Source organism: Chanodichthys erythropterus, chromosome 3, assembly GCF_024489055.1.
Source record: "Chanodichthys erythropterus isolate Z2021 chromosome 3, ASM2448905v1, whole genome shotgun sequence".
Classification (NCBI taxonomy): Eukaryota; Metazoa; Chordata; class Actinopteri; order Cypriniformes; family Xenocyprididae; genus Chanodichthys; species Chanodichthys erythropterus.
This window is the reverse complement of record NC_090223.1, coordinates 14,541,641-14,569,445: the sequence shown is the minus strand read 5'-3', so window position 1 is coordinate 14,569,445 and position 27,805 is coordinate 14,541,641. Positions and strand designations below refer to the sequence as shown.

General features: G+C 42.9%; 1 protein-coding gene across 1 annotated transcript; it reads left to right on the top strand.

Annotated features, from left to right (window-relative positions):
• The first annotated feature begins 99 nt into the window (after positions 1-99).
• On the top strand, positions 100-27,109 carry LOC137003591 (sodium- and chloride-dependent GABA transporter 2-like). Its single transcript, XM_067363805.1, has 14 exons — positions 100-241; positions 395-529; positions 610-750; positions 859-946; positions 1,155-1,291; positions 8,471-8,604; positions 20,159-20,262; positions 20,446-20,570; positions 20,666-20,778; positions 21,128-21,265; positions 21,575-21,677; positions 26,366-26,466; positions 26,667-26,837; positions 26,969-27,109. Exons 1-14 carry the CDS (start codon positions 103-105, stop codon positions 27,107-27,109), a joined length of 1,770 nt encoding a protein of 589 aa, XP_067219906.1. The 5' UTR covers positions 100-102.
• Positions 27,110-27,805: the final 696 nt, after the last annotated feature.

Genomic DNA, 27,805 nt, shown 5'->3' with positions numbered 1-27,805 from the left:
AAATTATGCCTTTGTCAGAATTCAGTTGATCCTTCACCACTGTAGACTTACATCCGTCTGGACAGCAGGATCAGAGTGATCTGGTGAAAACGGATTGACGGTATGAATACATTCAAAGGACAGATAGAAGAGAGAGGCTACTGGGGGAGTAAAGCGGAGTTTATTTTAGCCGTGGCAGGAAATGTGGTTGGACTGGGTAACGTGTGGAGGTTTCCTTACCTCTGCTACAAGTACGGAGGAGGTATGAGGCAGTCCAAATGCACAATTGTTGGATTTTTGTTTGTTTGTTTTGTTACAAAAATTAATTAATTTGAATGCATTTAATAACACACTATGTTTCAACATTGTGTCAGTGGTAATTTAATAATATATAACTGTATTGGCATGTTCTCAGGTGCGTTCCTGATACCATACCTGGTGTTTGTGGCTACTTGTGGGCTTCCTCTGTTCCTGCTAGACACAGCAATGGGACAATACACACAGGAAGGAGGCATTACATGTTGGCGTCTTCTCTGTCCACTGGCTGAGGGTGAGAGTCATAAAGCAGCAAAACTGCTTCCTAGAGGGACCTCATAGCTCTTAACAACATGTGTTTTTACTTTACGTCAGGTATCGGCTATGCAGGACAGCTTATTCAGGTGTACAGCTGCATGTATTACATCATCATTCTGGCCTGGGCGCTTTTCTACCTCATCTTCTCTTTTAGCTCCCAACTTCCATGGGCCAGCTGTGACAACATGTGGAACACAGGTGATAAGAAATTAATCAATCAAAACTCACATTACATCTGAATAATATGCTGTAATAAATGTTTTTTTTTTTTTTTTTTTTTTTTTTTTTTTTAATTCTCTGTTGTAGATGACTGTGTAAATCTTGCTGCAAAGAATCTGACCCTCAATTGGACAACACTGATTAATTCAACATCTGCAGCTACTGAGTTCTGGGAGTAAACACAAATTATATGATCATTTTTTACTGATAACAGGTGTTCTTATGTGCATAGAAAATATATATTTGTGTACATGCAACCTAATGAGTCTGACCTGACCATTCTCCATTAACACATTTTATAGCAATAAACTAAATAAATGAAATAAAAATTGAAAAAAAAAAAAAAAAATGTCTATATCTATTTATCACATCAAATTATACAGACGCAGAGTACTGGCTCTCTCTGGGGGTATTGAGGAGGTTGGTAGGATAAACTGGAAGATTCTTCTGTGTCTCATTGCAATGTGGATCGTATCTTATTTCTGCATCTGGAAAGGAGTCAAATCTACAGGCAAGGTGTGTAAGTATGAGACTTTACTGATGTCTATTATTTTCTAAAGGTCAACGAATAAGTTTAAGTTGTGTGCCAGAAAAAAACAAACAAAAGACATTCATTTGTAATAAAAATTGTTACTTATTTGGCATTAAATTAACATGAGGCTTTCTTATATTGTGCCTGAAGGTGGTTGTTACGTTCCACGTATGTTTTTGTATTTTGTTTTAGTTTTTTTTTTCTCTCTCTCTCTCTCTCTTTCTTATCTGTCTGTCGAGTTTTAGGTTGACGGTAAAGCGGGGCTCATCTTGGTGACGTCATGACGCTCTGACGTCCCAACCAGCGTTCTGCCAATCTGCAGGTGGCTGATCATTTAAAAGGCTTCGGCGGCATTCCACCTGCAGTGAGCGTTTGGGCTTGGACCTCACTCACGCTTGTCGAGCCAGAGCCAGTCATTCTTTGTGTTTGCGAACTGTTTATTTAGTCTGTGGTTCATTGAGACAGTATCTGGTTGTTTGTTTCTGTGTAATAGTTAAGCTGACGGCGTTAGAGAGTGATACAAGTCTTCTGTTAAATGTTTGAGTCCACTCGAAATCTGGCGTGAAGTCATTATCTGTCAATCGAGTGGTTGACAAATAATGAAACCCTTCTCCTGCAGACAAGTCTCTCGTGCGAAATGTTTGAAAGCATTCGAATTCTGGCGTGAAGTCATTGTCTGTCAACCGAGGGGTTGACCGATAATGAAACCTTTTGCTGCGGACAGCTCAGAGATAACATCAACCTCACTGACCACGGTGAATTCCGCATAGTGCGTGTCAGCTAGCAACTAATGTTAGTTATAATGCGGGTGCTCGCCTTCCCTGTATTTTTGTTTATTTATTTAGTGGAGTTTTAGTTAAGGCGCCGCGCCGAAGTTTTCGGTTTTGTTTTTACATTTTATTTTTGGTAGTTAGTTTAGGGGCGTGGGCGCTAGTTAGTGGGTTTTGTTCTGATTATTTCTTTTCTTTGGCGACATCCTCGTTCTTTCCTTACTTTTACTTTGTTTATGTCTTACTTGTTGACTTATCTCTACCGTGTTAATAAATATCGGATATTAATTGTTTCCCTTGTTGTTTGGTTTGTTCCTCCCCACGCCTCAACAGTTGTATCTCATTTAAATGTTGCGGTCATTCCACTGAACAACTTTAAGCACGTAACATTTATTGGTGGCAGCGGTGGGATATCCTCATTAGGATATCTTATTCTTGTGGAATGAATTTCTGAGATGCACTGTTGCTGGTGTGTTGGTGGAACAATCGGATAATAAGGATTGCTCGGGTAGTCGGTGAGGGCATGTTTTGTTGACTGACGTAAAAATCTTAGGGGCTTAGCGTACAGTTCAATTATTATGGCTGACTTTGATTTGAATAACTTTGTGAGTGCACCAACTGTCGAACAGCTAGATAAATGTCGTAAGGACGATTTATTAGTCGTTGCGGCGCATTTTAACATTAAAGTTTCGAAACAGCAGCTTAAGCGTGAAATCAAAAAGGTTGTAGTGTGTGGCTTGAGGGAACTGGGTGTGCTTAAACTGGCTGATAGTTCAGAGCAGAGACCAGGTTCTGATGGTGGCGCTTCGTGGATTGGTGAGGAGGAAGCGAGTGAAATTGCTGAGGCGGAGGGTTCCGATGCCAAAGCTGTTTTGCCGCCCTTCGATCCTTTTTCTCCACCCGTGATTGGGACTGGAGGTGACTCGCGGCTCAAGTATCGCTTGGCAGTCCAAGTGGAAGAGCGCGAGAGGGCAGCGGAGCGTAAGGCCCAGCTGGATCTGCAGCTCCAAGTTCGCCGTATGGAAATAGAGGCGGACATGCAAATCAGATTGCGGGAGTTGGAACTGAAAGCAGCCAGAGATGTCGCAGTTTCTCCGGTGCCGCTTGTGTCTACTGCTCAACCTACGCAGACTGCTGCTGTTACGACTGGTGCGAATACGGCGAGTAATACGCTGGATGTGAGTAAACACATTTCTCTTGTTCCACAGTTTAGAGAGTCAGAAGTTGATTCATACTTTAATGTATTCGAACGAATTGCGTCTGCTTTAAATTGGCCTAGAGATGTGTGGCCTTTGCTGCTGCAGTGCAAGCTAACGGGAAAAGCTCAGGAAGTGTGTGCTGCTTTAACATTAGAAGATAGTTTAAATTATGATGTTGTCAAAACAACAATTTTGAGAGCTTACGAACTCGTACCTGAAGCGTACAGGCAGCGTTTTAGAACCCATAAAAAGAGCACGAGTCAAACGTTCGTAGAATTTGCTAGAGAAAAAGGTATGTTGTTTGACAAGTGGTGCACTTCAAACAAAGTTTCGGATTTCCAGGCACTTCGTGAGTTAATTTTGTTGGAGGAGTTCAAAGGTTGTATCCCTGATCGTGTTGTTGTTTACCTAAACGAACAAAAGGTAACATCGTTGTCTCAGGCATCTGTTCTAGCTGATGAGTTTGCGTTGACGCATAAGAGCATTTTTGCTCCCGTTCGTACTGACAAAGTTTTATTTAGTTCCGTTACTTCGAAAGATCAGTCGCGTTCGAAAAATGTTCCAAAGCCTAAGGAAGACCGAGAGTGTTTTTACTGTCATAAGTCGGGTCATCTCATTGCTGATTGCATTGTTTTAAAGCGCAAACAGCAAAGTAACACTTCTAAAAGTGTTGCTTTTGTGAAGCCTGTTGATATTGTTAATTGTAAGTTCGGTGGGGAGTTAGATGTTGGGTATCAACCTTTCGTTATGAAAGGATTAGTATCTGTCAGTGATCAGTCTTCGGATCAGGTAAAAGTGACTATGTTGCGTGACACGGGCGCGATGCAGTCCTTTATAGTGGCTGGTGCACTGCCGCTCTCAGAACAGACTTTCTGTGGTACCCATGTGTTAGTGCGAGGCTTTGAAATGAATATTATGAAAGTTCCTTTGCATCAGATTTATCTGAAGTCTGATTTGTTTACGGGGTTTGTTAAAATCGGCGTGCGTGACAGTCTCCCTGTGCATGGAGTAAGTTTCATCCTGGGTAACGACATCGCAGGTGGAAAAGTCGCGCCGCTGTTAGAGGTTTGTGATAAGCCTGTTCTGTCTGAGTATACTGACGAGTTGTCCGAGAAGTTTCCTGAAGTTTTTCCTGTTTGTGCCGTGACGCGAGCGCAGGCTCGTAAATTTGCTGATGCAGATGACTTGTCTTCTACGTTTATGTCACCTATTATTATAAATGACACTTTGCCAGTTGAAGAGGGTAAGTCAGCGGATCAAGCGCTTATTTTGCAGTCAGACGAGGTGAAATTGACAATGACTCGTGAAAAAATGATTACAGCTCAGAAAGAAGATTGTTCCTTGCGGAAATGCTTTTCCTCTGTTGTTCCTTTGGAAATGGCCAAGGAGAGGAAAGCCGCTTACTTTATCGAGAACGGGTTGCTGATGCGTTGGTGGTGTGCAGATGTTGCGTGCGATAGTGAGTGGACTTCTGTACATCAAATTGTCATTCCTGTATGTTACAGACAGATTGTACTCTCTCTAGCTCATGATCATGATTTGTCTGGACATTTGGGCGTTAAGAAAACGTATCATCGAATTTTGAAACATTTCTTTTGGCCCCGAATGAAGGCTGATGTAACGAAATTCTGTAAAACTTGCCAGACTTGTCAGTTTTCAGGTAAGCCAAATCAGGTGATTCCGCGTGCACCGCTTGTTCCTATACCAGTGATTGGGGAACCGTTCGAGCATGTTATTGTTGACTGTGTTGGACCGTTGCCTAAGTCTAAGAGTGGTAACCAATACTTGTTAACAATAATGTGTGTTGCGACGCGCTTTCCAGAAGCTATTCCGCTTAGGAAGATTACGGCGCCAGTGATTAGTAATGCACTTGTAAGATTCTTTTCTATGTTTGGCCTTCCGAAAGTGGTTCAATCCGATCAAGGTACTAACTTTTTGTCAAGAATCTTTGGACAGGTGTTGACGACCTTAAACGTTTCTCATCAAACTTCAAGCGCTTTTCACCCAGAAAGCCAAGGAGCTTTGGAACGGTTTCACCAGACGTTAAAAGCGATGTTGCGACGTTATTGCATGGATACGGGTAAGGACTGGGACGAGGGCATACCTCTACTCTTGTTCGCTGTCAGAGAAGCAGTACAAGACAGTTTGGGATTTAGTCCTGCCGACCTTGTATTTGGTCATACGGTGAGGGGTCCTTTAAAGATGCTTAAAGAAGATCTGTTATCCTGTGAGCCTAGTACTAAAATTCCTGTGCTTGACTATGTAAGCAAATTTCGTGAGCGATTGCATAAGGCTTGTTCAACGGCAAAAGAGTCATTGTTGAGTGCGCAGGTGGCTATGAAACGTCAGTTCGATCGTAAAACGGTTCAGCGTCATTTTAAGGAGGGAGATCAAGTGCTGGTTTTATTGCCAGTTGTGGGTTCTGTTCTGTCTGCACGATTTTCGGGTCCATATGAAGTGATTAAAAAATTGAGTAACACTGATTATTTGATCCGAACTCCTGAGCGTAGAAAGAAATCTCGTGTATGTCATGTGAATATGCTGAAGGAGTATCATGTCAGAGGGTCGTCACAAGCTGTTGAGAAGGTGGATGAGCTTATTACCTCTGCCGCTCTTATATGTGAGGTGGCTGATGTCCCTACTCAAGATAATGATGGAGTGTTAGTACGCCACACATATCAGCAGTGTGTTAGGCTGAAGAACTCTGAAATGTTGAGCAATTTGACTTCTCATCTGTCCCATTTACCTGATTGCCAGAGAAATGATGTTGAAATATTAATTCACGATTTCTCCTTGTTATTTCAGGATGTTCCGTCTCGAACTACAGTCTTACAACATGATATTGATGTAGGTCATGCCGTTCCTATCAAGCAACGAGCTTATAGGGTTAACGCTGTTAAACGTTCTGCGATGAAAGCTGAAGTCGAGTATTTACGCGAAAACGGTCTCGCCAAGCAGAGTTTTAGTCCGTGGAGTTCTCCATGTCTACTGGTGACAAAAAGTGACGGATCCGCCAGGTTTTGCACGGACTATCGCAAGGTAAATTCAGTTACTGTTCCCGATAGTTTTCCGTTACCCCTTATGGAAGATTGTGTAGACAATCTGGGGTCTGCTAAATTCGTCAGTAAACTAGATTTGCTGAAAGGTTACTGGCAAGTACCATTGACGGCTCGAGCGTCAGATATTTCTGCTTTTGTGACTCAGGACGATTTCATGCAATACTGCGTTATGGCTTTCGGCATGCGCAACGCACCAGCTACGTTCCAGAGGCTCATTAATATTGTGCTTGCTGGTGTTCGAAACTGCAATGCATATCTGGACGATCTTGTGATTTATTCATCTAGCTGGTCCGCACATGTTGCAACGTTAAGAGAGGTGTTTGAACGCCTTCGGAATGCCTCGCTGACATTAAACCTTTCTAAATGTGAATTTGGTCAAGCTACAGTGACGTACCTGGGCAGAGAAGTAGGTCAAGGGCAGGTAAGACCTATAGAAGCCAAGGTCGCTGCGATTGCAGAATTTCCGGTTCCGACCACGCGAAAAGAACTTCGTAGATTTCTGGGGATGGCCGGTTATTATCGGAATTTTTGTAAAAACTTCTCCACTGTGGCCAGTCCGCTAACTTCACTCCTCAGCCCGTCACGTACTTTTATTTGGAGTAATGACTGTCAAAATGCTTTTGATAACATCAAAGTTTTATTATGCAGTACGCCTGTTTTGACAGCTCCTGATGTGGGAAAGAACTTCAAGCTGGAGATCGATGCAAGCTCGGTCGGTGCGGGTGCAGTGCTTGTACAGGAGGACGCAAATGGTATTGACCATCCTGTGTGTTATTTCTCGCGCAAGTTTAATAAACATCAGTTAAACTATTCTACCATCGAGAAGGAAACGTTAGCTTTGCTGTTGGCCTTACAACACTTTGATGTTTATATTAGTTCAAGTAATTTGTCTGTGGTTGTATTCACTGATCACAATCCTCTGGTGTTTTTAGCACGTATGAACAATCAGAATCAGCGATTGATGCGCTGGTCCTTAATCGTGCAGGGTTACGATTTAGTGATTAAGCACAAGAAGGGGTCAGAAAACATAATTGCCGATGCTCTATCTAGAGTTTACTAAGCTGGTAATAGGGCTTAAAGAAGAGAAGAAGAAAAGTGTTATTTTTCTTTTCTCTTTTTTTTTAGGGGGGGAGTGTTACGTTCCACGTATGTTTTTGTATTTTGTTTTAGTTTTTTTTTTTCTCTCTCTCTCTCTCTCTTTCTTATCTGTCTGTCGAGTTTTAGGTTGACGGTAAAGCGGGGCTCATCTTGGTGACGTCATGACGCTCTGACGTCCCAACCAGCGTTCTGCCAATCTGCAGGTGGCTGATCATTTAAAAGGCTTCGGCGGCATTCCACCTGCAGTGAGCGTTTGGGCTTGGACCTCACTCACGCTTGTCGAGCCAGAGCCAGTCATTCTTTGTGTTTGCGAACTGTTTATTTAGTCTGTGGTTCATTGAGACAGTATCTGGTTGTTTGTTTCTGTGTAATAGTTAAGCTGACGGCGTTAGAGAGTGATACAAGTCTTCTGTTAAATGTTTGAGTCCACTCGAAATCTGGCGTGAAGTCATTATCTGTCAATCGAGTGGTTGACAAATAATGAAACCCTTCTCCTGCAGACAAGTCTCTCGTGCGAAATGTTTGAACGCATTCGAATTCTGGCGTGAAGTCATTGTCTGTCAACCGAGGGGTTGACCGATAATGAAACCTTTTGCTGCGGACAGCTCAGAGATAACATCAACCTCACTGACCACGGTGAATTCCGCATAGTGCGTGTCAGCTAGCAACTAATGTTAGTTATAATGCGGGTGCTCGCCTTCCCTGTATTTTTGTTTATTTATTTAGTGGAGTTTTAGTTAAGGCGCCGCGCCGAAGTTTTCGGTTTTGTTTTTACATTTTATTTTTGGTAGTTAGTTTAGGGGCGTGGGCGCTAGTTAGTGGGTTTTGTTCTGATTATTTCTTTTCTTTGGCGACATCCTCGTTCTTTCCTTACTTTTACTTTGTTTATGTCTTACTTGTTGACTTATCTCTACCGTGTTAATAAATATCGGATATTAATTGTTTCCCTTGTTGTTTGGTTTGTTCCTCCCCACGCCTCAACAGTTGTATCTCATTTAAATGTTGCGGTCATTCCACTGAACAACTTTAAGCACGTAACAGTGGTGTATTTCACAGCTACATTTCCTTACGTGATGTTGCTGGTCTTGCTGATTCGTGGTTTGACTCTTCCTGGAGCTCTGCAGGGGATTGTGTTTTACTTGTACCCTGAACCGTCCCTTCTTGCTGACTCACAGGTAACCCTTTTTCATATTAAGGGTAAGTTTACACCACAACAATGTACTAAAAATGAAAAGGTTTTTCTTTTGTATAGATGACAATGTTGTAAATATGATACCCTGTCATAAAGTCCACAGTTGGCAAGTTGCAGTTGAACCCATGTGCAGTTTATTTACATACCACTAGTGAAGCAAAGGACAAGGGAATCAAATGACAAAAAACAGCACATGGCAAACCAGGAAACATGACAGTGAGACATGAAACATAAACATGAAACAAAGAAACAAAAAACAAAACTGTAGATTACTGATCCCCCCTCTCTATGGGCGGCTCCCAACACCCAACAAAAAAACAAAACAAGATAGACAAGAAAGTCCAGAAGGGTGGCGGAGCAGAGGCAGTCTGGGTCGTGGAGCATGGGTGGACCTGAGCCATGGAACATGGGCAATGCTTGCAGGCTAGGACACCTCCAGGGCAACATACCTATACACTCAAAAAAATAAATCGTTGATCTAACTTAATATAATTATGACACCTATTTCCACACATTTGAATGGTGTTGTCTCAACTTAATTTAGGCAAATGGAACCCAAGAGCAAAATTCATCTTGAACCAACAAGATCAAATCATTTTCATTTGAATCATATTTTGGAATTTATCTGTAAACTATTTAAATCTAGTTGAGCCAATTAATCTTAATCACTTAATTTAGAAAACCAGAAACATTTTTTTAACTACTACTGTTAAGTTAATTGTACAACTTTATTTACTTTAAACAAATGTTTAATTACTGACATGTCTATCACAATGCAATTTATAAGACCAAATGCCTGTTGTGTTATTATTTCGGGACGACAGGACTGAGGACCCTGGAGTGGAGCCCAAATCAAGGTTATAAAACCTAACAAAAGTAAGCTGTGAAGACCACCCAGCAGCATCACATATATCTTGGACCTCCCTTATTAGGAGAACCGTAACACACAAACAGTTGTTCAGTCTTTCGCCACAGGGCAGCTCTGTGGACATACGCATCTAAAGCCCTCACCGGGCAGAGCAGATTTAGTTTTTCCTGATCCGGATTCGTAAAAGGTGGAGGACAGAAGGCCTGCAGCACAATAAGCCCTGGGATGTTTGTAGGGACCTTAGGAACATATCCAGGTCTAGGATGTAAAAAGGCTTTGACCATTCCAGGTGCAAAGTCCAAACATGAAGGAGCAACTGATAGTGCTTGTAAGTCCCCAATTCTTTTGAGGGATGTTATGGCCAGAAGAAATAAGGTTTTGAGAGTAAGGATCTTCTCAGATGCTTCCTCTAGAGGTTCAAAGGGAGTCGCAGCTAACCCTTTCAGCACAATGGCTAAGTCCCAGGAAGGCATTTTTGTGCATACAACAGGCCTCAGCCTCTGAGTACCATGGAGAAAATTGACAACTAAAGGGTTTCTACCAACAGAAAGACCTTCTATTTTTGCGTGATAAGCGGAAATAGCAGCAATATAAACCTTAAACCATCCGAGAACTTCTCTTGGAGAAATTGCAGTACTTGACTAATAGAAGAGTGGAACGGATCCACCTGAGAGTGGCTACACCAAGTAGCAAACAGTTTCAACTTATACACAAACAGTTTTCTCGTGGTTGGAGCTCTGGAGTGGAGAATGGTCTCTACAACCTCAGTTGAGAGACCAGATTCTACGAGCTTAGCCCACTCAGGGGCCAAGCCCACCATATTTCTGGGCGCGGGTGAACTATTGCACCGCCCAACTGAGACAGGAGGTCTTGTCTGATAGGAATCTCCATGGGGGAATCTTCTAAGAGGGATACTAGATCCGTGAACCATACTTGGGTCGGCCAGAACGGGACTACCAATATTAGACAGATCCTGTCCCGGCGACGTCTGTACCATGGCATCCAACCCCAGATGGCTGGATGGGTCAGAGAAAACCACAATGGGCAGTGAGACGTCTCTTTCGAGGCAAATAGGTCAACTTGTGCACGACCGAACTTTTTCCATATCAGCTCCACCACTTCGGGATGGAGCCTCCATTCCCCGGGCCTCGGCCCCTGCCTCGACAGGATGTTTGCTCCCACATTTTGATGTCCCAGGATATAAGCTGCTCTCAGAGAGAGAAGCTTGCCCTGGGACCACAGGAGGATCTGATGAGCTAACTTGCACAATTGGCGAGACCTCAGACCCCCCTGATGGTTGATATAAGAGACCACCGACATGTTGTCTGACTGAACTAACACGTGATGGCCCCTCAGGTCTGGGAGGAAGTATTTGAATGCTCGAAATACCGCCATCATCTCCAGCTGATTTATATGCCGAGATCGATGATGGTCCTCCCAAAGACCTTGAGCTGAGCGACCACTCATGATTGCTCCCCACCCTGTGAGAGAAGCATCCGTCGTTAGCATTTTGCGACGACAAGGAGCTCCCAGCACAAGACCTTGGGATAGAAACCAGGGCTTCTTCCACACCGACAAAGCAGAAGGCATTGCCGCGTGACCTTGATTGTGCGAAAAGGATTTCCCCTCGGAGAAAACCCCCTGGTTCTGAGCCACCACTGTAGGGGTCTCATGTGCAGCAGGCCAAAAGGTATCACGTTGGATGCAGCTGCCATCAGACCCAACATTCTCTGAAATTGTTTCACAGTGAGTGACTGGCCTAACTTCACCCCTTTCACGGTTGAGAGAATGGAATTCACCCGAGCAGGGGACAAATGTGCCTGCATCGAAGTGGAATCCCAAACTACCCCTAGGTAATTGGTAGTCTGAGCCAGTAAAAGCACACTTTTCTTGGCATTGAGTCTCAACCCTAACCTCTTCATATGGGACAGAACTACATCTCGATGTCAAACTGCCTGTTGCTCTGATTGAGCTAGAATCAACCAATTGTTGATATAATTCAGCACGCGGATGCCCTGGAGTCTCAGAGGAGCCAGCGCTGCATCCACGCACTTCGTGAAGGTGCGGGGTGAAAGGGATAGGCCAAACAGAAGAACCTTGTATTGGTAAGCTTCGCCCCCGAAAACAAACCTGAGGAACTTCCAATGTGAAGGATGGATTGATACATGGAAGTACGCGTCTTTCAGATCTGTTGTCACAAACCAGTCCTCGGACCTGATCTGTGTAGTGATCTGTTTGAGTGTTAGCATCTTGAACTTGAGCCTTTGCACTGAACGATTTAACATGTGTAAATCTAGAATAGGACGCAACCCTCCATCCTTCTTCGGAACTATGAAGTATCGGCTGTAAAACCCTGACTGTATGCTGGTGGGAGGAACCCTCTCTATAGCTCCCTTTTGCAAAAGTGTCATCACTTTTTGTTCCATGACCAGAGACTGCTGGGGGTCCACTACTGTAGCAAGGACCCCGTTGAACTGGGACGGGCGAAACCCAAATTGTATTTTGTAACCCTTTTTTATCATTTGCAGCACCCATTGAGAAATATTGGGAAGACTTTTCCATTCTTCTAAATATTCTACTAAGGGAACCAGTCTCTCGAGACTGGTCTCTGGTGTTTTTTGAGCACTTTGCTAGACGCCCTTATGCAGCGCACCGGCAGGAAACAGTCGAATCAAGCGCTGACTGGCGCAAACCAAAACTGGCGTGTCAAGGAGCACTGCTTTATCGCGTTCTTTAATATCTGATAAATCCAGCCATAAATGCCTCTCTGTGGCCACCAGGGCTGCCATAGAACAGCTGATTGTTTTTGCCATCTCCTTGGTGGCCCGGAGAGCTAAGTAATTTGCCTTCCTTAATTCTTGTATACACTCAAAAGTCGCCTCGCCACTCTGATCTATTTCCCCCAGCAGATCAGCTTGGTATGCCAGGAGGATCGACATAGTATGGAGACATGCTACCGCCTGACCTGCTGAGGTATAAGCCCTGCCCACAAACGCTGATGTTGTGCGCTGGGGTCTGGTGGGCAAAGTCGTGGATTTTAGCGACAATGCTGACTCAGGCGAGAGAAAGCTCGCAAGCGTCTCTTCGACCTGAGGCATCGTTGTATAACCGTGTTCTTTCCCTCCCATGATGTTACTATACAGAGATGTTGCTGGGTTTTGAACACGGAAATGTGCCGGACTCTGCCACGATCTCGACACCTCAGTGTGAAGATCTGGAAAGAACGGCAATCCCCAGGGCTGAGGTTGTGCTCGGGCGGGGAGAAAGCGCTCATCTAATTTACTTTTAACTCGCGCTTCAGGTCTTTCTTCTGGCCATTACATTTTTAATTTAGCCACCGCCCGAGTCAACACCTCTAAAAGCTCCTCATATGCTGGAGATGCGGATGGCGGGTCCTCATCTCCAGTCCCGGCCCTCGCTACATCCATCTCCTCGGAGACAGATAAGCAAAGCTCCGGTGCCTCCACTATGGGGGAAGAAACCACTACGCGTGCTTCCGCAGCCAGAGAAGAGGCAGCAGATCTGGCAGGTGAGGGTGGAGATAGGGCAGGACCCATCTCTAAACCCTCTACCAGATCCATTTGTGAACCCCAGGAGCGAAGTCTTCGCTGTGCCTCGGCAGCAGTGGGACCCACGCCCTGGGGAACACTCGCCGCGGCGTCTTCCTTTTATCAAAGAATGCGCGGCGTGATCGGAGTACACAGAGCATTAACTTCTCACAATGCACGCAGACAGCTCCCTCGAGAGCTGCCTGTGCATGCTCCACTCCCATACAAGCAACACACATATCATGTGTATCCCCGCCCGTGATGAAACTAGGGCAGGGAGGAGCACATTTAGTAAACTGTTGCTTATCTCTCTCCGCCATAATAGTGTCTTTTGTGACTAAAATACTCTTGTCCTCGGACGAAGAGAAATTTTGTTTGCTGTAGATAATGACAGACAACACCAAATAAGACACACAATACACAGAGCACTTGCTGAAGACACAGAAGCTGGCGTTCTTTGTTCTCAGGGCTGCTTTATAGTTTCCTGGTCCGTGACGTCACCCGCTCTGACGTCCCGCTACACTATTGGTTTGATTTCACGAGTGCTTCAAGACGTAATCACACAGAGGCGTTCCCAATGCGGTATGCAGCGTTGATGTTCCCATGAAAGGGAACAAAAAATATCATCCAAGAAAGATAAACAATATTGATATTTCAATGTATATGAACACTTTGACTTGGCGCAGTAATATCTTCATTCGTGAAAAATCCTCTCACCGGCCCCCGCTCCCTCTCCTCCTCCCTCTCATTTCCGTCAATAGAACCAACGTGACATTTACAGGAGAGGGAGCGGAGTGAAGATATTACTGCGCCAAGTCAAAGTGCTCCCGAGCACTTGCTGTGGTATTCCGCCATACAATATAGTTATCCATTTTACACGCTTAGAAAAGCGTAACGTTTTGTTTTGTGTCACCGTCCTAGGTCGAGTTATACTACTCGAGTAACTGTATTTAAATAGGGAAAACGTGGAGGTGTTTGGTAGCTTCTCTGCTTGGCCCCTATTGAATGAACTGGGCTAAGCTAAGTGCTAACAAAGTTTCGCCACAAGACAAAGCGATATAGTGCACGCACTGAGACGAGAGAGGTATGTATCAACTCGTCTTAGTTAAGGGAATAACATAGTTTAATATGAAAAAACGAAGAGAAAAGCATTTGCTTACAATGTACTCCTTGAACAGCTGTACATGGTCCTCATTTAAGTATACACACAGTGCTTTAAGAATGCATTCTCTTCGCATGTCTATGCTGTTATTCTGTTAAGACTTCTGTTAGACTTTGACACTTCAAAAAGTTCATAGAGAGATCATAAAACCATATGAATCGAGCTATATGAAATTTTTGTCAAAATTTTCTATGACTCGATCGCTTGATGAAGAGATTTAATTTAGGCTTTTACTCACATAGAAACACTTATCAGCTAACAAAAGCAGAAGCTCAACCAAACCTGAATTACGCGTGAGAACAAACCTTTTCCAGAAGTTTTGAACGTGCTCTGTAACACTCAAGAATGAACCTCATTCTCCACAATAAACTCCACACGTTTGAGCTTCCGGAAGAGGTTTTTTCTTGCACGTCATCCAGGTTGAGTTGAGCTTCTATATGTTCACTGATCAATGTTTATATGTGAATAAAAGACTAAATTAAATCAGTTCATCATATAAAGCGATAGAGTCTCTTCAGAAAATTTGGACTAAACCGATCAATTCATATGGATTAGTTTTATGATCTCTTTTTGAACACAAAGTTGCAATTGCGCAGCTGTCTATGAAGGGACAGAATGCTGTCAGATTTTATCAATAAGATCTTCATTTGTGTTCTGAAGATGAACGAAGGTCTTACGGGTGTGGAACAACATGAAGGTGAGTGATTAAAGGATTAGTCCACTTTCAAATAAAATTTTCCTGATAATTTACTCACCCCCATGTCATCTAAGATGTTCATGTCCTTCTCTCTTCGGGCGAAAAGAAATGAAGGTTTTTGATGAAAACAGCCTAAGATATTCATATTGAGAGAGATTTGCATGCATGAGGGAGTTGCTTTCCTCTCGTCACGTGATCAGTGAACTCTGATTCTTGCTCCACTACTTATGACTCTGTGGCTCATGTTGGATGAGCTAGATGGAATTAAAGCGACCGTTATCCAACTGAATTAAATGGATTTTATTTCTATAAAAACAGTGGAGGCATAATGTAAACATAGCAGTGGAATATTCTATACTAATTTTACCCTCACACTGTCACAGCCATATCGCAAGACAGCTTTTCACCTCAAGAAACCTGGCAAGATCTCATCACACCCCTGGTATTCAAATTACCAGGTTTAACATAATCTCAAGTAAATTAGCATGTCTACGTAGAAAATGGAAAAATATAAAACACTTACTTCATCAACATTAAAAAGAGCTGGCCATCGACTTTTGAACTCCGCTATCATCGGCTTCTCCTGGACCACTTCCTGTCTTCTGTAAGAAAAGGTTCGCTCCATCTTCTCTTTGACTACTTTGTCATTGTTTCTCTTCTTAATTGCAGCCAAAAGATCGACTCGTTCCCTCTCTAAACTTTCAGATGTTTCTCCCTTTGGATGTTGAGGGCAGTAATTTACTTCGGCTCTTCTAGGCTTTTTTGATGTTTGAAGCAGCATGGTACTGATCTTGGCGTTTGTTCTTCATTGAGTTTATGCTTACTTCTGAACGCCCAACACTTCTGAGCTTAGTACGAAAGTTTGCCATCTTATATTTGAGGCTTATTTTCGTCCCATAGCAACCATTGTAGGAGCCTTGTTCTCGCAAGCAAGGGTGTTTAATAATTAATGCTTCTGCCACTGCGTTAAGGTCTAGATCATTTGGATATGCATTGTATTTTATGATTTCCTCAGCTAGGACTTCTAGAATGTGTGACTTCAGCTTTGGAGATGGACTGAGACAAGTTCCGTTTTCATGGTATTCAGCATTAGCTTTCTGTAGAAATATTTCAGTGTAAAAGGAAAAGCATGGAATTGGGAATACAAGTGGCCATGGAGTAGATCTTGATGTGGATTGCACTGACCCATCAGGAGAAGAAAGAAGAATCGTGTCGTCAGTTTCAAACGAAGAGACAGATGCAGAGTCATCTGCCTGGCACAGCATTAAGCGAACAGGAGTTGATGCTGCAGTTTGGTTTTGTCCTGTAGTCTTGAAGATGACCTTTAAGGTTCCTTTATCTTGAACATCAGTTATTGTGGTTAAATTCACAAACTCGCCACCAAAATCGTCTTCTTTATATTGCAAGCGGATATCCCCATCAAGCTGGAACATTTCAGTGATTTTTTTGGTCGTCAGTAGAACTAGGAAGCCCTTCAGGCAGGATCAACTTCCTGGCATCATCATCAGCTAAAATTACTCTAAGTTTCACTGGTCGAGCCATTGCTCTATTTATCAGTCTGAAGAGGAGAGGATATATTAAAAAACATATTGTAAGTGCTTTTAAAATAGATGGTTAAAGAAATACTATGTAACTTTTGGCACTCTAGTGGTAAATAAACAAAACTGCATGCATACTACTCTATGTTTATGTCTATGACGAGTCACAGAGGTACTGTGCTACTAGTGATTGGCATCCTGCTAGGTCCAAAATTGTCCAAATACAAACACTTATTATAGGCGTACTGTAGTGATTCATGATAAGGTAAAAACATGGTTTGGAAGATGGATTCATGATATACTCACTCTTTATATAAATTTTAAACCAAAAAAGTTACAGTGTGCACATTTTAACATTTTCATTTTATTATTTTGAATATTTTGAAAAAATTAACAGACAACTTACTCTCAAAATGATCTTGTAGTGTACAGCCTTTGAAAGTCACATCCTACTCAAGCCTTTGCAAGCCTATGGGAAAACAATAATAAAAACTGTGAAGATTTGTTGTAATTTGGACTGAAAAAAAAAAGTACTTTATACTTACAGGAACAAGTAACTTCACATATATTATGCTGCTATGTGAATGTATCTCTTCAAAGTCAGCATCTGGACAGCCCCAATCAAGTAGCACACCAGTGGATAGTCATCTAACAGTTCAGCATGCTCGACAATGACCAACTCTCTCAGATGTGATGCATTTACTTCAAATGCTCTAAAATGCTCTCTGTACCAGCAACATAACTTCTTGCAAATGAAACTCAACTTGTCTTGAAAAATGCAAATTTGCATTATTTCCACAAATTCAGGGAGGCCTGCGAGCGATCTATGAGCAAGAATCATTCCTGATTTGTAACTTATTCCATTTGCATTAACAGACTTGGCTAGACTAACTTCCATTACATCTGGGTATCTCTGTTTGATGGTGCAAGCTATTTCCTTATTCAACACATCAACTGGAATTAATGAAACATTTGTTACTTCAAATAATGGCGTCTTAAGGCAAGAGGAACGCAAATGAAAAGCAATCATTAGCTGGTGCTTTGCCGATAGTGTGAGAGCTATGTTTTTAAAACAGTTGGTTTGACAAGCAATCTGTTTAAAGAAGCTATGCTTTGATTCGAATCTCGTTGTCTACACACATACAAGTGGCCCAAAGCACTGTATCATATGCGGGTAGTGCTCCAAAAAGTGGTGCTTTGGTAGCAAATGAGCACTTGGAAAAAGCTCTTGGTAGCGATGTCTGTGCTCACAAATCTTAAACTCAAGGAATGCTACAGTCTCATCAGAATGCACTGGAGCTACCACAAGCTCAACAATGTCTTTTAAGTCCAAGATCAACAACCAAGCCGGTTCATCCTCTGGCACTAGGGAGCCAATCATAAACGGCAATAACCTCAGCAAATTCCAATTTTCGTGGGCATTGCCACCTATGGTTTTCTTGGTCGAGAACGTGCGTGGTATGACATGAGGCTTATTCGTTTTGTCACCCCACTTGTACGGAAAGTTCTGAATACACTGGTTCAGAAAATCCAGTGAAAAGTATTTCTTTGAAATCAACACAGAGAGGCAACAAGCCAGCTCTACTGGCACAGTACAGTACACTACAGCATGCTAATCAATAGTCGTTTGAATTAAATGGCTATCTAGTAGCCTAAAACAACTATGAATTGTAAGAAAAGAGATAATTATCCATATATTGGCTATCAAAACATTAGGTATGTCCAAGCACACACTAATAAAACACTTTAAACTTTCCTTTATTACAGTAATAATGAGCTAATTTTCTAAACCTATTTAAGGACATTTCTTGATATAACTTACCATGTGAAAAAGTAGACTAAAACCCAAGCATGTATTGCGGTTAATTAAACTCTCGTAAAACCTGTGAAATAAAAAAAAGTCTAACATTAGCATGAGATGTAGGGCATTCAATTAAACTATGATTGTGTTATTATTTCCAAATAATGTTTAGCTACATAAACAGTTCTGAAGAAAACAGGCCATCCTGCTCTACCGATGAAACCGAAGCTGATTAATGTCGCATTTCCCTGTGCAATATGAATTCTATAACTGAAATCAATATAAAATGTGAATGTTCCCCGGAAGACAAGTTTCGATCATTATATTTCATACAAGCAAAGATTCATTTGTGTCTTTAAATCATGCTTTAAATACAGCTCATTTAATTACAGCAACTGTAACAATAATAAAGTGTAATACAATCATGTGCAGTAGCAATTACAACAGACAACACAGTGATAAGTATAAATATCACGTTTAAGATCATAACTATAAAACATTACGAATTTGAACATGTAACAGGACTGAGGGAATCACTTACAGTCACAATATTTATTTGTGCAAAATTACAACGCGTGCGTCCAGCATCAAATAGTACCCCCAGCTGGTACCATTGACCAGCATCAAATGACATAGGCCTAGTGCGCATGTGCTCTTTACTGTATTCCACACCGCCTGGTTGCTTGTTGATTTACATCTAGCATATAATTGTATTTACATTGACATCATTGTTTGTTAATACGTTTTTACATTAATTCGCAGTGTTCTCGTCTTTACTTGTACAGAAACATCACCTACAACACGCTCAACAACAGTCGCACGAATGAAATGCCCATCTATACGTTAACTGAAACAATCTAGCAAAATAACGCTTACAATATGAGTTAGAACTAAGCGACTACCGCATTAATGTTCAATTATGTACATACATGCAGGCGTTTATATCGATTTACCATGTTTCATCGAGTATAAACACGTGACTAATAGAATAGTTCGAATATTCCAATAAGCGGTCAAATATCCGCTTAATGTTGAATTCTGACTGATTTAAATACTTTTTACTCTCTATTAGCACAAGAGACAAAGATGATAAAAGATTTTTGAACTTACCAATTCTACAGCATTCCACCCATAGACTGGATTCCACCACGTCGATGGCGCCCACGGTAACTGACGAGGTCACATGGATTTCCTGTCATCAGCGCATGTGCAAAAGTAGTAATTTGACTCGAATCATTCTTTTTCGTTGTTTCGACAGAAATGAATTGAGCTATTTTAAGGTTGTATGGATTTAGTTCAGAATGATTTAAAATAATTGTGTACATCCCTTAAACTGATCAATTTTATTTGTTTCAAAATGCTCTATTTATTTTTATCAAACAACACCCAGATTTCATTTTTTTGAGTGTAGCCAACCCCACCTTCGGCCACCTTGATTGATGACTCAGGCTTGGTGGCCATCTTGTGTGAAGACACAGGCGTGGCGGCCATCTTGGCTGATGACTCTGGTGCGGTGGCATTCTCGTAAAGAGACTCAGGCTTGGGAGGTATGACGTGAAGAAACTCAGGCTTGGCAGGCATGATGTGATGTGAAGAATCTCAGTCTTGTCAGGCATGACGTGAACAGCCTCTGGCTTAGCAGGCATGACATGAGCAGGCTTAGGCTTGGCAGGCATGATGTAAAGAAACATAATGGGAACAAAAGGTCCCTACAAAGATGGCAATACAAGTAATTTTTGACCATGGGGACATGTTTGGTCCCCATGAGAAATCAGCTTATAAATCATGCACAATGTTGTTTTCGGAAATCTAAAAATGAAGAAAGTTTTCTGTGATTGTATGGTATAAAAACCATTATGTCTATGGAATGTCCCCATTAAAAATGGAAACCCAACAAGTGTGTGTGTGTGTGTGTGTGTGTAGGTTTGGATGGAGGCCGGAGCTCAGATTGTTTTCTCCTATAGTTTGTCTGTTGGCACTCTCACTGTATTGGGCAGTTACAATAAATACAACAACAACTGCTACAGGTTAGTATTGGTGCTTTTAATAAAATGACAGTACCGACAAATAGGCAAATGAATAAGTCAAATGTAGAAAGTTTTGGTTGTGTACTATGATGAATGTTCTTGAAAAATGTGTATAGTTTCTTGTCATGCGCAACTCAGTAAATGAGTTTGATGTGTGTGTATGTGTTTATCCATGTCTATCAGGGACTGCTTTTGGCTTTGCCTTCTGAACAGTGGCACCAGTTTGGTGGCTGGATTTGCTGTGTTCTCAGTCCTGGGCTTCATGGCCCACGAACAGGGTGTCCCCATTGACGAGGTGGCAGAATCAGGTACGGCAACATTCAATGAAATCAAGGTGAAAATGATTATTATCAGAGAATGTATTTAAGCAATACTCAAAATCAGATATTTCTCTCTCTTTCAGGGCCAGGACTAGCATTCATAGCTTATCCACAGGCAGTAGCCATGATGCCTTTCCCTCAGCTGTGGGCTGTTTGTTTCTTCATCATGATTATTTTACTGGGGCTAGATACTCATGTGAGCTTAAACTCACACATACATTGTAATACATGAACTGAAGAAACTGGAAATGACAACAAATGTTTACTTTGACAAATGTTGAATTTGAAATAAATTTAGACTTGCAAACAAATTGCAGGGTTAGTTTTGCGTTACAGGGATAGTTCACACATCAATGAAAATTCTATCATCATTTATTCACCCTCATGTCATTCCAAACCTGTATGCATTTCTTTCTTCTGAAAAACATAAACCAAGGTATTTTACAGAACATTGGTCATTACAAAACACATGGATTTTTTTTGTGTTATTATTATCTTCAATTGTGTTCACAGTGCATGTGCTTTTGTTATGCTTCCCTTTGAAGTTTGTTGCAGTGGAAGCTGTCGTTACATCAGTGATCGATCTGTTCCCCGCAGTGCTGCGTAGAGTGGGACACCGAGAATTTTTCCTCCTGTTCTTCTGTCTCACTTGCTTCGTCGGGCAGCTCTTCATGGTTACAGAGGTCAGAGAAAAGTGTTGAAAATGAATAATAACACACAAAATAAAATAAAATTGAACTAAACATATAAATGTCAGGCCTTATGTTAAAGATAACAGTTCTGACTCAACTTTCCAAGTGAAAGATTTTATGAATTATGGCTCTTTTATGAATATGGATTTACAAATGACAAATTTCTTTGCTAACTATTTAAAATCGTGGCAGATCATACGCATACTATATGACAGGTGTTTTGTGTAGGGCACACCTGTGTTTTCCCTCTCCTCAGTCCTTATACTTAATTGCGTTGTGGGTTTTGTCTTGCACCTGCAGGGGGGGATGTATGTATTCCAGTTGTTTGACTACTATGCCTGCAGTGGAGCCTGTCTTCTCTTTCTGTCTGTGTTTGAGTCTCTGGCCATGGGTTGGGTCTTTGGTGAATCACACACAAGCAACAAAAATTTACCTTAAAAGCCAACAGAATACAATGGTAGTATTGGAAAGCTATCCAGATAGCAAGCAACCATAAAAACAATGTTAAATCATTGTTAATGTGTTAACATTAACTGCATTAAATAAACATCATTTTTGCCCCCGCAATTAATGTTGAATCAATATTACAATGTGATGTTGGTTCAACACCATGCTTGCACTCTCAGAAAATGAAGCACAACAACTACAACTGACTTAAAGCCACACAGCCTGAAATCAACTGAAGATAAAAGACAATAAATCTCTGAAGATCTCAGCAGAGGATGATTAAACATCTCCATAAACAGCATTACCAGCTTCACTTATTACTAAGCAGATTGACTTTATTTCTGTCGTTCATCTACAGAAGTTATTTTTGAGAATCAACAGATGTTGTTTAGATGTTGATGTTTTATTGAAAAAAAAAAATGGTCGTCATTATGGTGATGTCACGATCACCGTCAGTTCCTGTCACTTCCTGGACTACATTCCCCATAATCCTCTCTGCCAATCACCTGCACTCACTCCACCAATCACTACACTAATCACCACACCCAGCTGCCATGCATTACCTGGACTATAAAAGACTCACACACTCATCACCTGATCGCGAAGTCTTGTTTTCACTTGTGTTACATTTCTGAGCATTACCTTGTATCCTGTTTGTCTATCTGTGATTGATCTTGCCTGATTCCTGTTTTACGACCCATTGCTGCCTGCCTCGATCCTTGCCTGTACCCTGACTACGACTCTGCCTGTTCCTTATTGCTCCTGTTTGTTCCTGTTTGACCCTGCCTGAACGACCACGCTCACTTCTAATAAAACGCTGCAGTTGGATCTTACTCTGAGTCCTGCCTTTGTTACAGAAGACTTCGCCTTACCCAGATCCAGCAGCTTCTGTGAGCGTTTCCAGTCTCAACATGGACCCCGCAATATGTCTCATCCGACTTCGTCAAGGTAACTGTACCCTGGAGGACCATATTCAGAAGTTTCTGGATATTGCTTACTATTCAGATTTGCCTGACTGTGTCTTGATAGACTTTTTTTGTGATGGCGTTAACCAGCCACTCCAAAATAAACTACGACAAGAAGGACCACGTTTATCACTCAGTGGTTTTATGGATTATGCGTTATTAACTGTGGGCTCTCCATTTACTGTGGGTGTCGCAGAGAAATGCGACACCACGGTGAATTATGTAATGGCTGCCACACCAATGGACACTCACAAAATGGTGGCTACCATCACAACAACACCAAGTCAAAACATAGTTGATCTTCATGAGCCACGTCTCCGCTGATCGCCCAGAGTCACGTCACGTCTCCGCTGTTCGCCCAGAGTCACGTCACGTCTCCGCTGTTCGCCCAGAGTCACGTCACGTCTCCGCTGTTCGCCCAGAGTCACGTCACGTCTCCGCTGATCGCCCAGAGTCACGTCACGTCTCCGCTGATCGCCCAGAGTCACGTCACGTCTCCGCTGATCGCCCAGAGCAACGTCACGCCTTCGCTGATCGCCCAGAGCAACGTCACGCCTTCGCTGATCGTCCAGAGTCACGTCACGTCTTCGCTGATCGCCCAGAGCAACGTCACTTCGCCGCTGATCACCCAGAGTCACGTCACGTCTGTAGATCAGTCCGGGAGCAGAGAGGGTTGCGTTCCAGTGTGGCTGATCCTCCACTGACTACAGTCCGAGCAGCTGGCATCCCCAAGTCCTCGCCGGCCGCTTCGCTCTCAAGCCAGCCGGCCGCTTCGCTCTCAGGCCAGACGGACGCTTCGCTCTCAGGCCAGCCGGACGCTTCGCTCTCAGGCCAGCCGGACGCTTCGCTCTCAGGCCAGCCGGACGCTTCGCTCTCAAGTTCGCCGGTTGCAACGCTCTCAAGTTCGCCGGTTGCAACGCTCTCAAGTTCGCCGGTTGCAACGCTCTCAAGTTCGCCGGTTGCAACGCTCTCAAGTTCGCCGGTTGCAACGCTCTCAAGTGCCCCGGACGCGATGGACAAAGTGGCTGCCTTGCCAGTGCCCTTGGGCAAGATGGCCGCCCCTGCAATGAGTAAGGATGTAGTTCCAGCCAGTGAGTCCATTCCAGAGGCCGCTCCAGCCAGAGAGTCCACTCCAGAGCAGCCTGCTCTCCTGGTCAGTCCTGTCTTGGCCCAGAGGGCTGTGCTCACTTTTTATGTTTTGGCTGTCCTGCATGCGTTGAGGATAAACTCGAGCTCTATGGACTTTGGAGCAGTCTGCCAGCCCGAGCAGCCCGCTGTCGTCCCAGAGCAGCCCGAGCCTGCTGCCGTCACAGAGCGGCTCGCTGCCGTTCTAGAACAGCCTGTGCCCATCCCAGAGCTGCTAGCTCTCCCTGACATGGCCACGGAGGCCGTCACCGAGCTGCCCGCTCTCACTGACACGGCCACGGAGCACCCTTGGTCGGCCCTGCCACCACCGCTCAGGCCATCTGCCCTGCAGGCGCCACCCGAGCTCCTTGCCCATGAACCCGCCAATGCCTCCGTTGATTTCCCCAAGAACTTTTTTTGGGGGGGCAGTATACGTAGGGGTGGGGAGCTTGAGGGAGGGGACCCTGCTCTGCCACTGCCGTCATCTGCCTTTGAACTATTCTGGCCATTTATGGACCCTGACCCGCCGTGGTTACTCAAGCCGCCTGACCTGCCGTGGTTACCCAAGCCGCCTGACCTGCCGTGGTTACCCAAGCCGCCTGACCTGCCGTGGTTACCCAAGCCGCCTGACCTGCCGTGGTTACCCAAGCCGCCTGACCTGCCGTGGTTACCCAAGCCGCCTGACCTGCCGTGGTTACCCAAGCCACCTGACCTGCCGTGGTTACCCGAGCCGCCTGACCTGCCGTGGTTACCCGAGCCGCCTGACCTGCCGTGGTTACCCGAGCCGCCTGACCTGCCGTGGTTACCCGAGCCGCCTGACCTGCCGTGGTTACCCGAGCCGCCTGACCCGCCGTGGCCGCCCGAGCCACCTGACCCGCCGTGGCTTTCCGACACTCCGGACTCGCCATGGTTGCCCGAGTTCCTGGACCTGCATTGGGGACCCCATTCCTGTCTGCATGCAGGTCTCCAATGCACCCACCCTCCCTCCCTAGCTGTTCCTTTAACGCCGTGAGGACGCGCCTTCCGGGAGGGGGGCGTTATGTCACGATCACCGTCAGTTCCTGTCATTTCCTGGACTACATTCCCCATAATCCTCTCTGCCAATCACCTGCACTCACTCCACCAATCACTACACTAATCACCACACCCAGCTGCCATGCATTACCTGGACTATAAAAGACTCACACACTCATCACCTGATCGCGAAGTCTTGTTTTCACTTGTGTTACATTTCTGAGCGTTTCCTTGTATCCTGTTTGCCTGTCTGTGATTGATCTGTTTTACGACCCATTGCTGCCTGCCTCGATCCTTGCCTGTACCCTGACTACGACTCTGCCTGTTCCTTATTGCTCCTGTTTGTTCCTGTTTGACCCTGCCTGAACGGCCACGCTCACTTCTAATAAAACGCTGCAGTTGGATCTTACTCTGAGTCCTGCCTTCGTTACAGGTGATCAGTGTTTCATTTAGTTTGGGCAGTTTGACTCTTGGCTTTTTGGTGAGTTTGTGGTTTTTGTAACACTTTTTACCAAAACATAAAGATGATCAGGTGATATAGTTTTATGTTTAATTCTCCTCTGCTGAGATCTTCAGAGATTTATTGTCTTCTTTTCTCTTCAGTTGATTTCAGGCTGTGTGGCTTTAAAGGTGCCGTAGAACGTCTTTTAAAAGATGTAATGTAAGTCTAAGGTGTCCTCTGAATGTGTCTGTGAAGTTTCAGCTCAAAATACCCCATAGATTTATTAATTTTTTTAACTGCCTATTTTGGGGCATCATTAAATATGAGCCGATTTAGGCTGTGGCCCCTTTTAATTCCTCACGCTCCCCGCCCACGGAGCTCGCGCTTGCCTTTAACAGCATAAACAAAGTTCACACAGCTAATATAACCCTCAAAATGGATCTTTTTCAAAGTGTTCATCATGCAGCATGTCTAATCGTGTAAGTATGGTATTTAATTGGATGTTTACATTTGATTCTGAATGAGTTTGAAGCTGTGCTCCGTGGCTAAAGCTAACATTACACAATGTTGGAGAGATTTATAAAGAATGAAGTTGTGTTTATGAATTATTCAGGCTGCAAGTGTTTAATAATGAAAATAGTGACGGCTCTTGTCTCCCTGAATACAGTAAGAAACGATGGTAACTTTAACCACATTTAACAGTACATTAGCAACATGCTAACGAAACATTTAGAAAGACAATTTACAAATATCACTAAAAATATCATGATATCATGGATCATGTCACTCTTGTTATTTAACTATGCCAAGATGAATTCAATTTTTAATTCTAGGGCACCTTTAAGTCAGTTGTAGTTGTTGTTTCATTTTCTGAGAGTACAAGCATGAAGTTGAACCAACATCACATTGTAACATTGATTCAGTGCCATTACCATTGATTTTTTTGATGAAGTTTCTACATTTTCAATATTAATTGCATGCGTAAAAGTGATGTTGATTCAATGTAGTTAACACTGACACATTAACATTGATTTAACATTGTTTTGATGGTTGCTTGGTATCTGTGTAGTGATTTAAAATTTTGTTGTCCAACTACAGGAGCTGAGAGAATGTTTGATGTCATTGAAGACATGACCAACTCACGACCCAACTACATATTTAAGTTGTGCTGGAAATACCTGACTCCTCTCGTGTCCTTGGTGAGTGTCTTTGGACTTGATTCATCTGTTTAGGCTTCACTGATGCTTTTATTGGTCAAAACAGCCAATCAGTATTTTTTTGGTTTTATATTCCTACCTGAGGCTTTTCTTTGCCATAACCACTTAAATTAAGATCAGTTCTTACTCTTTTTTCCCCATCATTTTCCATCAACTTCTCTTTCTCTTCTGTTCATTCTCAGGCATCTTTTGTCTGTTCTGTGGTGGAGTACAAGCCCCTGACTTTTAACCGTTGGTATGTGTACCCGGACTGGGCATATGCACTAGGCTGGTTACTGGCCCTGTCTTCCATTCTGCTGGTGCCTGGATGGCTGATGGGCCGAATGTTTGCTGGGAACGGAAGCCTGAAACAGGTGAGGATTAAAGTGTCTCTTCAGATAAAAAAGCCACTGAGATCTCATCAAAACAGGGATGCAATTTAAGCAAAGCAAATCTACACAACTATCCAATTCGATTTATATAAACTCTGTGTTTGTCTTTACAGCGTTGGCTTCACCTGTGTAATCCAGACACAAACCTTCCCCTCACCAGTAAGCAACGAACTGAAATGAAGGAAACTGCTTTCACCACAGAGATGAATGACTTAGTCAGGATGAATATAGAGGAAAATGAAAACAGACACTGAAAGAAAAACTGTATTTTGTAACTTTTCATAACTACAGTATACTAGTTAACAGTTGTGAAGCAAAACCTGTACAAACAGGGCAATTTTTTTTCATCTCCACCAACAGGAATTATCTGCTCAATTCCCCGGTCAAATTTCATAATTCTGTTCTTAATTCTTTAATTTACACTGGCAAAAAAAAGGACCTTCCCTGTGAATTATTTGTTGGAACTTTTCTGGCACTCATCATAGGAAATATTTCACTATGCATAGAAATTAGCATATAATGCACCCTAAATAAATCAAAAGTTAGAAAAAAAATGAAATGCATTGAAAAATTATAATTAGCTTTAAAAAAAAAAAAAAAATTTAAAAAAGTACTGTGCTTCATCCACTCCCTCTGCCACTGGTGGTGCATATATCATAGTTTCAGAAACGTATGTTAGAAAATCTAATACATTTCTGCATTTCACTTCTGCTCTAGCTTATGTATACACTAAAAAACATATACTTAAAACTTAACATTAATTAAATGCACATAATGATATAGTGGAGATCTATTAGTGTTTAATGTTCTGTTGGGATTTAAAAGGTTTCTGTTGTCTGAGTTTTGTGGGTCACCATTGTGCTGAAGAGTAGAGCATGTGCTTTAGTCCAGGAGAAGATCAAGAACACTGATTATATTTTAAGTTAAGTTGAATGATAAGTTGTATGTTG